Source organism: Rhinatrema bivittatum, chromosome 11, assembly GCF_901001135.1.
Source record: "Rhinatrema bivittatum chromosome 11, aRhiBiv1.1, whole genome shotgun sequence".
Classification (NCBI taxonomy): domain Eukaryota; kingdom Metazoa; phylum Chordata; class Amphibia; order Gymnophiona; family Rhinatrematidae; genus Rhinatrema; species Rhinatrema bivittatum.
In genome coordinates, this window is record NC_042625.1 from 50,471,351 (window position 1) to 50,484,820 (window position 13,470).

Below are 13,470 nucleotides of genomic sequence, written 5' to 3' on the forward strand. Positions count from 1 at the left end.
ACTGACTTATACAGGCTGCTGAAAGTTACTCTCATAATATCTCAAGACAACCACAAAATAAAAACAAAAGCGAGTCCCATCCAGGGGTCCTTAACAGGAGAATCCTTCCAGGCACTCTGACACAACAATGATTTAATAAGCCTCAGAGAACAGCTGACATTTCAGTGCTTACCTGGGGTGGGCAGTCAGTGTCCTGACCTCATCCTGTTGTCAGCAGGAGATCCCCTCTTGAAGCATGCCATGATATGCACCGATGTCTCTACATCTGAATGGTTCTTGGGTTGCAGAGTCACGCGAGATCAGTTACTGTAATTCCGGGCATGCTCATCGGCTTGATGAGTGCGATGTGACCAGCATTGGAGTAATGCAGCAAACTAGGCACGGGTGAAGAGGGGACCTTGGTGAACGCAACAACCCATCTGCAACAGCTTTGACGAGGGTCCTTCTGCAGGTCGAATAAAGAATATCACAACCTTTTGGAATACTAGGAACTAATCAGGAAACCCTTAGCAAGCAAATCATCCCACGTTCTCTAGTAGAGGCTTCCAGTAATGCTTACTTTCAGTGAGATGGTAATTCTGCAGTAATTTGTCCTCAGTTCCAATGAGCAAGAATTATTAAATCCCATACATTCTAAGGTGAAACCCGGAATCTGCACAGAAAGATCAAGTTACCTTTATCTTTTTCCAAATCTGAATCCTATCAGTGCACGTCATGGGCTTGCAGAATTTCCCTTTGTTAAGGCTCCCTCAACGAGAAGGCTACCAGGGCCAGCCTGCAGGCTCAGCTGCAGCGCTGCGCACTACCATGTGGTGGACTGGGATTCATTCAGTTCCCAAGCTGGGACTCTGTTGCCCAGGTCAGCCAGGATTGGGGAAACAGCGTTCACAAGCTCTCAGGAAAGAAAGTCTCAGACTAGCGGTCAGGCTGAGGATCCAGGTGAGGCAGGCTCTGTAGAGAGCCGTGGTTTGTGGCCTCTGACTGAGGACTGCCACTGCAATGGCTGCAGGACCAGATTTTGGGCAAGCTGGGCAGTCACCCAGGTGCCATGAGCTGTGGGGTGCCCTGGGCACCACCGGCATCATCCGTCCCACAGCAGCATGGCTGTGGCAGATCCCATCCTGACGTGGCCAAAGAGAGGCCTAGTGGCCGTGGCAGACGCCATCCCACTGTGGCCAAAGAGAGGCCCCAATGGGGGAGTCCCATCAGTCTGGCAGGGGCACCAGCAGGTGGGTGGGTGCTTTTTACATTGGGTGTCATTTGCCCAAAATCCAACCCTGAATGGCTGGGCTATTAGCAAACGAAGGTTTGCCATGCCCTTGTTCAATAGAAGTTGGTTGTAATTGAGCTGAGAGCAAGCAGAAGGAAACTCCTGGGAGGCTACCGGAGTGAGACTCCACCGGAGGACATCTGTTCCTGTGATTCTTCTCTCACTGGAGCAAATTCCTTGAGTTCCAGGGATCTTTGTACTCTTTTATGATGTTTCAAAGAGAATCTGACTTGCATTTCAAGCTCTTCTGCTCTTTGCTGCAGTTGGAGAAGCCCAGATCTTGGCTAGGACCACTGTCCACACTCGGCTGGTGTCTCATTCAGCTCTGCTGCACTGGCCCCACCCTCACATGTAAATCTGAGCTTTAATGTCAGCTGCCTTGGTGCCTCAGGCCAGATGGGGATATTTACATAATGCTCCACTTCAGGTCGCTTGCCGAGAAGATGACGTTTTGTTGCTGGAGCTGGCATTAGTGATTTAGAATCTCCCTTTGCTGTGGCTGCTGAAGTCCCAGGATTAGCACAAACTCAAGCCCAGCTTGTTCAGACTTGCACTTTTGGATTTAGGGATAAAAAAAGTGATTCCCGCTTTGTGAGGCATAGGTGAGGGCGTCCCTTGCCCAGCGCCTATGGAGAGAGCATGAGATAAATGGGGCCAGGCAGGTGACTTGTCTTTGCAAATTCCGTAGGTCCCTTGAGAACCAGAGTTGCTTAAAGTGTTCTGCAATTACTTGGGCGTCTGTGGCCCTCCTCAGTCTCCTACCATAGAGTCAAGGGAGCCCATGCAAAAACCTAATGACCTCCAGTTCATTACCAGTCTCAGACACCGATTTTAGCTCACTATGGCCCCTCCCCCAGCAGTATGTGTTCTCTGGTGAGGATGGACAGCCTCCTGCCAGGCTCAAACCAGCACGGTCATCCATGATAAATCTGTCAATTTAAAGAAGTGACGGGGGAGTCTGCGGCCAGCCTGCAGGGTAACAGGAAGATGCTCTGCTGAATAATCTGAAAGGGCAGGGAGAGGCCTGCTGCTGCACACCAGTTCCTGCTACTTTCTGTTATCCTGACAGATTCAGGGAGCCTCTGCTTCTGTGGCAGAAATGATTTCATTCAGCTTAATGAGCAGAACCATCAGTCAATTCACTAATTCACTAAAGCCATTTCTAGTCTCAGTTCTACTGGAAATGATTTCCAAAATTCAGGAGCTGTACTGAGAAGGACCTCTCTCATGTTTTTTGCAGATGGGCTCCTTTATGTGAAGGTATTTCCAGCTTGCCACAGGTAATAGAACGCACATTTCTAGATGGAAAGTAAATCTTTAGAAGGGCTTTAGACCAGAGAATGAATGAAGCTGGAGGAGACTGTGCACCATGACTGCAATATTGTATTTTTTACACCTATAGCAAGCTACTATAAACCAGGTTCCTGCCCCCACAAGCTTATTATCTGTTGGAGCCTCACAATGTGGACTGAGCTGCATCTGGATGGATCTGAGTGTTATGTTTTAGACCTGTCAAAAAGGGGTTTTCAACCCTGTAGAGACTGCAAACCACCTGCAGCCAAAACCCCTGTGTGCTCTCCTGTGAATTGCAAATATTCTGCAAGAACCAGCATCCAGCACTCACAGTGTTAAAAAGCTGGGAAAAGGACTGTACTGTTTAGCTTGCCCAGAGATCAGTATTTTTATTTATTTATTTAAATGTATAATATACCGTCATTCCATGTGAGAATCACTGGTTCATAATGGTTTACAGGTAAAACATTCATAATTATAATGAGTGTTATAAGGTGGATAAACATTCATAATAAATGGAAGTAATACAATGGTAGAAATATAACATGAGAACAAAGCTACAGTATAGGGGTTTGCGAGGGGGGATTATTGTTCATGACTTATTTAGGTTATCTGAGTCATGGGGAACTGGGTGCTTGTCAAGTTGAAGGCATTTTTGAATAGCCAAGTTTTAAGTCGCTTTTGAATTTCTTTTTATCCAAAGTTCTTCTGGCATGGAATTCCATAGTTTTGGGCCCGCATTTGACATCAGTCTATCTCTAGTTAGTGTTAGATGAGAACCTCTTAAGTTCGGGATTTCTAGGAGGCCTTTGTTCTGTGATCTGAGAGTTTGTGGGGGTTGTGAGATTTAAATGTTATTCCTAGCGGATCATTGTTGTTCCGGTTCATGTTATTGAATAGAATTGTTAGAACTTTGTAATGTATTCTTGACTGGACAGAAAGCCAATGCAGAGCCATCAGTATTGGGGTGATGTGGTCAAATGTTTTTGCTCCAGACAATAGTTTGGCTGTGGCATTTTGTAGTAGTTGCAGAGGTTTTAAATGACTAATTGGAAGTTCTAGAAGTAATGAATTACAGTAATCCAGGTTTGAGAAAATAAGAGATTGTAAAACTGTTCTGAAATCTTTTGTGCTTAGTAGAGGTTTCAATCATTTCAAAATCTGCAGCTTGTGGAAATCAGATCTAATCAGTTTGCTTATGGGGGCTTTTATTGTTAAATTTCATCGATTTGGACCCCTAGGTCTCTCACTTGGGTTGCTGGGGTTACTTGGCAACTTCTGAGATCTATGCTGGGGGTATAGATTTTTATGGGTTGTGGCTCAACCAAATTATTTCAGTTTTTTTGGGGGGGTCCATCAAGAGTTTCCATTGAGCTAGTTTTTCTTTTCTTTTAATCATATATTCAGAAATTAGTGATGTTATTTTTTCAAATATTTTGTTAAAGGGATATATAATTGTAGATCATCTACATAAAGGAAGATGTTTAAAACCCAGGTCTGTTAGTAATTTGCATATGGGCAGCATCCTTGTGGTACACCAGTTGTGCTTTGGAAAGTGTTGGTCAAGTGATTGTCGAGTTGACTTGGAATGATCTATCTGAGAGGAAAAAGGTGAACCATTTTAGCACATTTCCAACAATCCTGATGTTTTTCAACTGTTGGCATAGCAGGTTATGGTCAACATTGTCGAAGGCAGCTGTTAAGATAAATCAGGACTAGGCAGTATGATTAATTTGAGTCAAAACCTTGTAAAATAGGATCAGTTAAGGATTGAAGAAGAGTTTCAGTTGAGTGTTTTTCCGGAATCCAAATTGGTTAGGATAAAGTGTCTTTTTGTCTTCAAGATGATTTTCTAGTGGGTAAGGACTGCTTTTTCAAGTATTTTTTTTTTAATTTATAATGTTTTATTGACCATAAATCAAAGTAACAGGGTTTTATAAAAACAAACAATGTAGTATAACAACGGTGATCAAACATTTGCTGTGGCTGCTGAAATCCCAGGATTAGCGCAAACTCAAGCCCAGCTTGTTCAGACTTGCATTGTTGGATTTAGGGATAAAAAAAAGTGATTCCCGCTTTGTGAGGCATAGGTGAGGGCGTCCCTTGCCCAGCGCCTATGGAGAGAGCATGAGATAAATGGGGCCAGGCAGGTGACTTGTCTTTGCAAATTCCGTAGGTCCCTTGAGAACCAGAGTTGCTTAAAGTGATCTACAATTACTTGGGCGTCTGTGGCCCTCCTCAGTCTCCTACCATAGAGTCAAGGGAGCCCATGCAAAAACCTAATGACCTCCAGTTCATTACCAGTCTCAGACACCGATTTTAGCTCACTATGGCCCCTCCCCCAGCAGTATGTGTTCTCTGGTGAGGATGGACAGCCTCCTGCCAGGCTCAAACCAGCACGGTCATCCATGATAAATCTGTCAATTTAAAGAAGTGACGGGGGAGTCTGCGGCCAGCCTGCAGGGTAACAGGAAGATGCTCTGCTGAATAATCTGAAAGGGCAGGGAGAGGCCTGCTGCTGCACACCAGTTCCTGCTACTTTCTGTTATCCTGACAGATTCAGGGAGCCTCTGCTTCTGTGGCAGAAATGATTTCATTCAGCTTAATGAGCAGAACCATCAGTCAATTCACTAATTCACTAAAGCCATTTCATTACAGAAGGGGAATGGAATGTAACAGCTTTCACTCTCCCCACAGCTGAGCTTTATTTTGCTGCAAAGCCAATAAGCCTTCATCATATTTACATGAAAAGTGTACTTCCTATCTTGCAGATCCATAGATGTGACATAATTAGTATCATTCAAGCATCAAATAACCCTATAAGGCCCTGCCCAGTTAATCTGAAGCTTATTTTGATGCAGTATGACTAGAGCTGATCCTCTCTGCTTCTGGCTTTACAATCATACTAGGTCTTTTGCTTTATTACCATTTTACTTGTCACTGATTGTAACCCAGGGACATGAAAAGCTGGGTGACCCCAGTGTTTTGTATGTGTGTGGTCTGTGAGTCTTTCTCTGAGAACTGTGGGACCCCAGGTTTGTGGAGTCGCAGTGTCCCCAGAAACTCAGGGAATAGCTTGTGGGCAGGATAGTGGCCCAAAGGCAAGTAAAACCCCAGTGGGTTGGTGGATGATTGCCAGGAAAGAGACACATATGCAGGTGCCAGTGAGACCCACACAGGTTCAGCTGCTGGTGGGTGTTAGGGGCAGTGCAGAGATGTTATGTGAGAATGGGATATTCAGGGAATATGAGTTGTAGCAAGGAAGAATAGAGCCATGAGTAATGAATGAGGGGGAAACTGCTCTTGGTACAAAGGATATGGGTGAGTATGGAGAGTCTTGTCTGTGAGTCATAACTAGACTGTGAGCTTCACGGAACAGGGACTGTCTCTCATGCATATCTCTATAGCGTTGCCTGCCTCCGGTATAGCACAGAAGTTGTAAACAGTAGTAGACGGAGCTTCATCTATTGGATGTGCTACAGATAATGACTTGCCCACCACTGTGGGTTGGGGGAGAGAGGCAGAGGTTTATGTCTTAGTTCCCCAAAGCACTTTATCAATGTGGCACTGAAATGTGCTGCCACTGCCATGATAAGTAGCACAGTAATAGTCTGCATTGTCCTCTGGCAGGGTCCCGGTGATGCTCAGATAGCCGCTGTTACTGGAGGAGTCCTTGGACCCAGAGAAGCGACTGGGGACCCCCTCACCCTGGTGCTTGTTAGAATCAGAGTAGAATCTCAGCAGATATCTGGGAGGGCTCTCAGCTTTCTGCTGGTACCAGTATACATGGTAACCCCCAATGCTGAAGCCACTGCTCATAGCACAGGAGAGTCTGACAGTCCCTCCCGGAGCCACCGACACTGAGGCCAGCTGAGTCAGCACCGGCTGAGAGCTGGAACCTGAAACAGTGACATCAAGAAAGAAACTGTTATAGGAAGCAGATCCTGCTAGAAACCTTTACTCAGAATTATACAAAGTGATCACACGTTTCAGCTTTGCATTATGGGAGGTCAGGATGAGTAAATCTGCCCCTTACATGCGCAGCACGTGAGCAGCGTGAGGAGGAGAGGAGCCCAGGACATGGTGCAGGAGGGAACCAGCAGAGCGCGGCTTTCTGGGGGAGGCCTCCAGTTCTTTCTTATAACCCTGCAGAGCTGTGACCCGGCCCCTTCATGCAAATCTGCTCTCCTCTCATTGGCTGCTGCTGCTGCTATAGACCTCATCTTTGCTTGGCTTTCATTGGCTGCCAGTGCTGCAGGCTTCTCCTGTTAAAGGGGAACACATGTTCTCAGAATTTAAGGCGGCAAAGTGTCCAGCCAGGAACCAAACTCTGCATGACTGAAGAATTCATTTCAGGCTCAATCACAATCAGGCCGATGCAATACGGTGCCCTGACTGCAGTGCACGGCTCAACCCGCGATTGGATGCACATTTTGGACGCACGTCCATAATCCCCAATGCAAAACAGGGGTTAGCACATCCAAAACACACATCTAATCATGCTCTAAGGTAATAGCGCTCATCACATGGAACTAAAAATTTAGAATGCCCTGAAAAAAAGAAAAGGGTGCCGGCTGTCAAGTTAGGAAAAGGGTCTCCCAATTAACGAGCGTCCTGGCTGTGCACAGGTTAGGAAAAGGGATGATCTAAAATTGAGCATCCGTTTTCCTAACCGGCTGACAGCCACCTCTCCCGGGCACCCGCTGCCGAGGAGGCACTAGGGGGGCGCAGTTTCCCCCAGCACCTCATTTTTACCTCAGTAGCCCATTTGCATTTTGCAATGGGCGCCCCGGAGAGGTGGATCAGCGCACGTTAAAGGGAGCGGGCGCTCAATCATGAGCACCCGTTTAACACGCACCAATATTGCATCGGCCTGAATGTGATCACACGTTTCCCTTCTGCCATCTCTGGGTGCAACCAATTTTCCAGTTTTACCTCTCACTCTCAGGATGGGATGAGCATCAAGGACAAGTAACTGCATTGTCTCAGGGTAGAAGTTCCAGTGCCAAACCAGAACTGCCGTTTTATTTCTGGTTTTTGTTAGTTTTTATGAGTTGATTCTTTTATTATGTACGTTCTTTATGTAAGCCACTTAGGGAATTATTAAGCAGATTATAAATAAACAAAACATAACCCTAACCTAGTTCCAGGAGGAAGATGTTTTGGCCAATCCTGGTTCTAAACTTACATCCCAAAGCATGCTGGTAGTTGTAGTCCCTGATTCTACCTATTGAAATCAGTGCTGCAGGTCCCATAGCACAGGAGAGTCTGACAGTCTAGAGTGGGGTTGCCAGAAATCCAGTACCAGCCTAAAATCTCCCTCCGGGCATAGGTGCCAGCTCTGTGGGTACTTGAGTACACTCCTTTCCTGTGTCCAGGAAAGGGGTTATCTATGTTGACTTTAGCACTCCCCTCTCTCTTTTTGAAAAGTTGTCTCCCCAGCCTCCTGGAACTGGGTAACGTGGCAGCTCTCTACACAGAAAGGATGTATAAGCCAGAGCAGCAGTCTAACTCACCAGACTGCCTGCAACAATCTAGCCTGGGCCACCTCAAAGGAAAAGCAGGAACTGAAACCAGATCTGGGGAATAAAAGCCCAGGAGAGTAGCTCAGGTTGCCCCAGCAGTGAGGGTGGTCAGGAGAGAGGGCAAGCAGAGAAACCCTTGCTGTCCACAGGCCCTGGGAAGGGAATCCTCCTTGGCTACCTCAGGCAGGGCTGGGCAATGGGACACTGGGACTGAAGTAAACCTCGGACTCACTTAGTGAGGACTTGTTTATTTTACTGTTCTCTTTGACTTTTTCTGTTCTGAACCTGAACTGTGTTCTTGAAAATTGCCTGTGCTGATGCTGCAGCTGCACGGGCAATAAAATCCTGTCAGGGATGAACTGCATATCTGGCTAATATTTAAAAGAAGTCCCACTCTAAAACCCTAATGCACTGTCCAGCATGACCTCAAGGTCACAGAGGCACAGCACCTTCTAGTGTGCAGACTGAAGGGGGTCATAGAAGCACAGTGCCCTCATGTTCAGGTAGAAGGGGTCATAAAGGTACAGGCTGAAAGGGTCAGATGGGCACAAAACCCTTAAGGTGTATGTGGGGGGAGTCATAGACAGACTGTCCCTGCAGGTCTTCTGGTCTCAGTCAGCTGTGAGTTCCTTCAGGAGTTATTGCATCTCACTTGAGTAACCTGCTGGAAGTTTGCTAAAGCAAGAGATTCACAGCAATAAAGAAGTTCCATGAACAGCTAATGCAGTTTTACTTTCTGGGATGCACAGGTGGATGCCAAGAAAATGACCTCTGGGACCCCCTGACATGCCCTGACAATTCGGTGTTCATGCATAGAAATGTCTGGGCGTGTATACTTGATCCAAAAAGGAGGTGAATTAGACAAAATTGGAAACTGGTGGGCAGGAATAGCAATAGTCGGATTTTTTAAGATGCTTGGACTCTGAAGCATATGGAGGCAGTGCTATTTCACAGAAGCTACAGTGGAAGCATTGATGATTGATGGCGCAGCTCACAAGTTTCACACCTGTGCTAATTCATCTCTTTTTATGTGGATAAGGCACCAGGCACCCTCACTCTGATCTCATTAACCTTCCTCCCTTTGGAAAGTCGAATAAAATCAGATCATTTTACAGTCTCTCCTGAAACTGGTACTTCCCAGGAGAGCTGCCTGTCACTAGTATTACTGCCTTCAGGCCTCGTCACATGGCTCTGTTTTACTCTCCCTCCAGCAGGGTGAGCACCAGCCCTGTGATTGTAGTGAGGAGGGGACACAATAGGATTTGGTGTTTGGGTCCCCTGTGGGAATTTGATCTACTTTGGGTAGATGAACGTAAAATCATTGCTGGGCAGACTAAATGGGTCTTTATCTGTCATAATTACAATGTGATTAGGAAATAATTAAACAGGACGAGGATGGAAGTCTGAGCATTCTAATGAGACCGATGTGGTGAATCTCTCTGCTGGCATTCTTGTATCACTTCCTCATCTGACTGAGTCACTGTGAGCTTTGTTGCTGTCCCAGACCTGACAGTAATAATCCGCATTGTCCTCTGGCAGGGCCCCGGAGATGCTCAGATAGCCGCTGTTACTGGAGGAGTCCTTGGACCCAGAGAAGCGACTGGGGACCCCCTCACCCTGGTGCTTGTTAGAATCAGAGTAGAAGCTCAGCAGATATCTGGGAGGGCTCTCAGCTTTCTGCTGGTACCAGTATACAGTATAACCCCCAATGCTGAAGCCACTGCTCATAGCACAGGAGAGTCTGACAGTCCCTCCCGGGGCCACCGACACTGAGGCCGGCTGAGTCAGCACCGGCTGAGAGCTGGAACCTGAAACAGTGACATCAAGAAAGAAACTGTTATAGGAAGCAGATCCTGCTAGAAACCTTTTACTCAGAATTATACAAAGTGATCACACGTTTCAGTTTTGCATCTTGGGAACTCAGGAAGAGTAAATCTGCCCCTTACATGCGCAGCACGTGAGGAGCGTGAGGAGGAGAGGAGCCCAGGACATGGTGCAGGAGGGAACCAGCAGAGCGCAGCTTTCTGGGGGAGGCCTCCAGTTCTTTCTTATACCCTGCAGAGCTGTGACCCGGCCCCTTCATGCAAATCTGCTCTCCTCTCATTGGCTGCTGCTTCTGCAGGCTCCTCCCTCATTCTCACACTCACTGCTCTTGCTACAGGGCATTCCTTTAGCTTCCTCTCATTGGTCACCAGTCCTGCAGGTTTGCTTTCTGGGCTCTCTGCGGGTTCATTGGACGAATACAGATAATAAATCTGCAAATTCAGGCGCTTACAGACTTCACCACCAGTTTTGCATTTTTCTTTGCCTTTGTTTCTGGATTTGGTCTAATTGTGTTCCTGGCTGTGATTTTCTATCTTTGACTGCTTCATAGTACCTCAGCGGGTAGATTTTATAAAGCGTGTGGGGGAGACTGAGCCCCTGTAGCTGTCACAGGACAGAATGGGACAATTCTGGCTCTGAAGCAAAGAAATTCTGCTGGAAATGGGGCTAAATACAACCTTCGGAAATTTTCCGTGAAGGTGTGCAGATACTCTTGTTTTGAAAATGTGTGCAACATGCACGGGTAATAAATACTTGCAGACTTTGCAGATATGGGGCAGTTTGAAAGTTGCCACTCAAAATGGCAACAACAAACAATACAGGGCTTCCTTTTTTTATTGCTGTTCACATCTGAAAGCTGCGAGTCAGGAGGCGCTGCAATCTTGTCCATAAACATTTGGTGACACTGGTACATACTCCCGTCAGAAGGGGGCGATGTGGGGCAGAATCCTATTTTTTATTTCTTTATTTCTTTATTTCTATTTGTGCTGTGTTGCTGGTGATCCACATTTCCATCAGCACAGCGGGTTAGCAGTGACATAATGTGTATGTAGGGCCACTGGAGAATAACATTAACCCTGCTAGAGCCCACATTATTTATCTTGGTGTTTCTGACATCCAGGAACTTGTAGCCTGAGGGCAACCCATTCCATGGAGAAATGGAGATGTGGCTATCACTCACCTGAATCATTACAGGCTTACATTTCAGCTGTACGTGGAGCATTCCTGCTAATTCTCGGGTAAAACTGCAGGGCTTTGTGTGAGGAGGATGGACTGGAACCACGAGGATGGCAGCAGGCAATTAAAAACAGGAATAAAAATGTTTAAACTATTACCAACACTAATAAAATATTTCAAAACAGCAGATACATCACAACCAATAATTAACACCAGCAAGGATAAAAAAACAAATCTCCCACTCTCCATACCAGGGAACTTCAGATTTCCAGTCCTCCTGAGATTGTGGTAGATTGGAGGAGGATGCACAAACTTTAACCTCTCTCACACACATATATACAGGTAATCTCACACATGCACACACATATGCGCAGCCACTCTCTCTCATAGACACACACATACACCTATATTCACACAAAAACCCTCTCATACACACCCACACACACACTGGCTCCCTCTCTGTCAAGCACATATACACGTGTTTCCTCTCTCTCAGCACACATGCTTACACATATATTTATTTATTTATTTATTTAGAGTTTTTATATACCGACCTTCTCGATATACATAATCGAATCAGGTCGGTTTCCATAAAACAAAACTTTCGCAAGTAAGGCGTTACATTAAACAATAAAACAGAGTATTGAACTAAGGCGTACAGCATAACATAAACAATAAACTGCGAATAGAACAATAAAACGTAATATACACGCTTCTTGTCTCTCAGCACACATGCTTACACATGTACACATGTTTCCTCTCTCTCAGCACACATGCTTACACATGTACATGCTTCCTCTCTCTCAGACACATACTTACACACATACTCTCTCTAGCAGGCGTGCAGGACTGATCCTCTGCCAACACGGTGCCTCCTTTAGTTGGGCCGCTGCGCAGCCATGTGATCTCTGGCAGCCCTGATGCCTCCTCTATTGGCCTCCTGGCGGGATACGATCTTCCGGCGGCCATAGGCCTCTTCTCCCCTTCCACAGCCCCGCTGGTCTTATTGCGCCTGGGGGCGCAGGGAGGGGGACGAGCTGTGTGCGGCAGCACACGAGCACAGATAAGGGAACATTGCAGGTGGCCATTTGCTTTCTTCAGCTGCCGGGTTGAATGGATTAACGCCACTATACAGCTTCACACACCACAACGCAGTTTAAGGTCAGCAAACAAAGGGCTTTTATCCATCCCTTCTGTAGCCTCAGCTAGATTAACCTCTGTCAGAGACAGAGCTATATACCTGGCAGGCACTAAAGTATGGAACACGATTCAGGAAGAAATAAGACTCGAAACTAATCTTAAAGAATTCAGAAAATCGCTTAAAACATGGCTCTTTAATCAAGCATTTAAGGAAGGCACAGTCTAAGCAAACCAGGCATCACATGTCTCATCCTCTCCAGATATAATTAAACTCCAATGCTCTATTTTGGTTTCTGGCTTATTTTGAGAAATTTTAGTTAATTAGTTTATTTTAGATGTTTTACTTATTATCTTAATTTGTAATATGAATTGTAATTAGTTTATTTTATTAGTATTGATTTTTAATTATTATTACACTCATTTATGTATTTCTATGTCTTTTATAATGCAATGTTGTAAACCGATGTGATGGTCTCTGGTCCAAACACCGGTATAGAAAATGTTATAAATAAATAAATAAATAAAAATAAAGACCCACCCCCCTCTCAGCCCTCATTACGCCATTGCCCGGAGGTTTCTGCTGCTGACCTGGAGGCTCACAATTCCTTTACAATTCCAGAGTCTCCGGGCCAAATCCGGAGAGTTCCCATGAATGAGGGTGAGGCAGGTGAGCAGGTTGGTTTCAGTGGCAATTTTGCCACCTCAGAATCTTGCCCCCTGATCGGCCGCCTCACCCTGCCTCATTATAGAAGCGCCCCTGCGTGGAACATCACAAGCAGTGCCAGGATAAGACAGTGGAAAGGAAAATTAGTTTCTTACCTGATAATTTTCGTTCCTGTAGTACCATGGATCAGTCCATACACCTGGGTTGTGACTCCGCACCAGCAGATGGAGACAGAACAAGACCTGTCGGGCTCCCCTACATATAGTAAGGTGCCACCCACAGCCCCTCAGTCTTACGTAATGTCAAAGCCAAATTGAACAACCAGACTATCTAACTAAACCGCCCTAAATCAGGGCCAATTCAACAAACCCCCAGCTGGAACAGAACTCCCAGAACCAGAGGAAAAAACAATGACAACCAATTTGAACAATTGAATCCACCGAGCGGACTCTCCGTTACTTCAGAACAAGCAGCACAGACAACATAGACTACTCGGGTGGGCTCCTGGACTGATCCGTGGTACTACAGGAACGAAAATTATCAGGTAAGAAACTAATTTTCCTTTCCCTGTACATACC

The 13,470-nt window shown here is 45.9% G+C and overlaps 2 gene segments (V, D, J or C); both read right to left on the reverse strand.

The window, feature by feature from the left end:
- Nucleotides 1-13,470, reverse strand: part of LOC115100802 — a 68,368-nt gene that overhangs the window by 17,862 nt on the left and 37,036 nt on the right.
- The window catches only part of LOC115100800, a 79,867-nt gene that overhangs the window by 6,775 nt on the left and 59,622 nt on the right, over nt 1-13,470 (reverse strand). The window contains 2 exon segments of the V gene segment in view: nt 9,575-9,896; nt 10,035-10,101. Coding sequence covers nt 9,575-9,896; nt 10,035-10,080 — 368 coding nt within the window.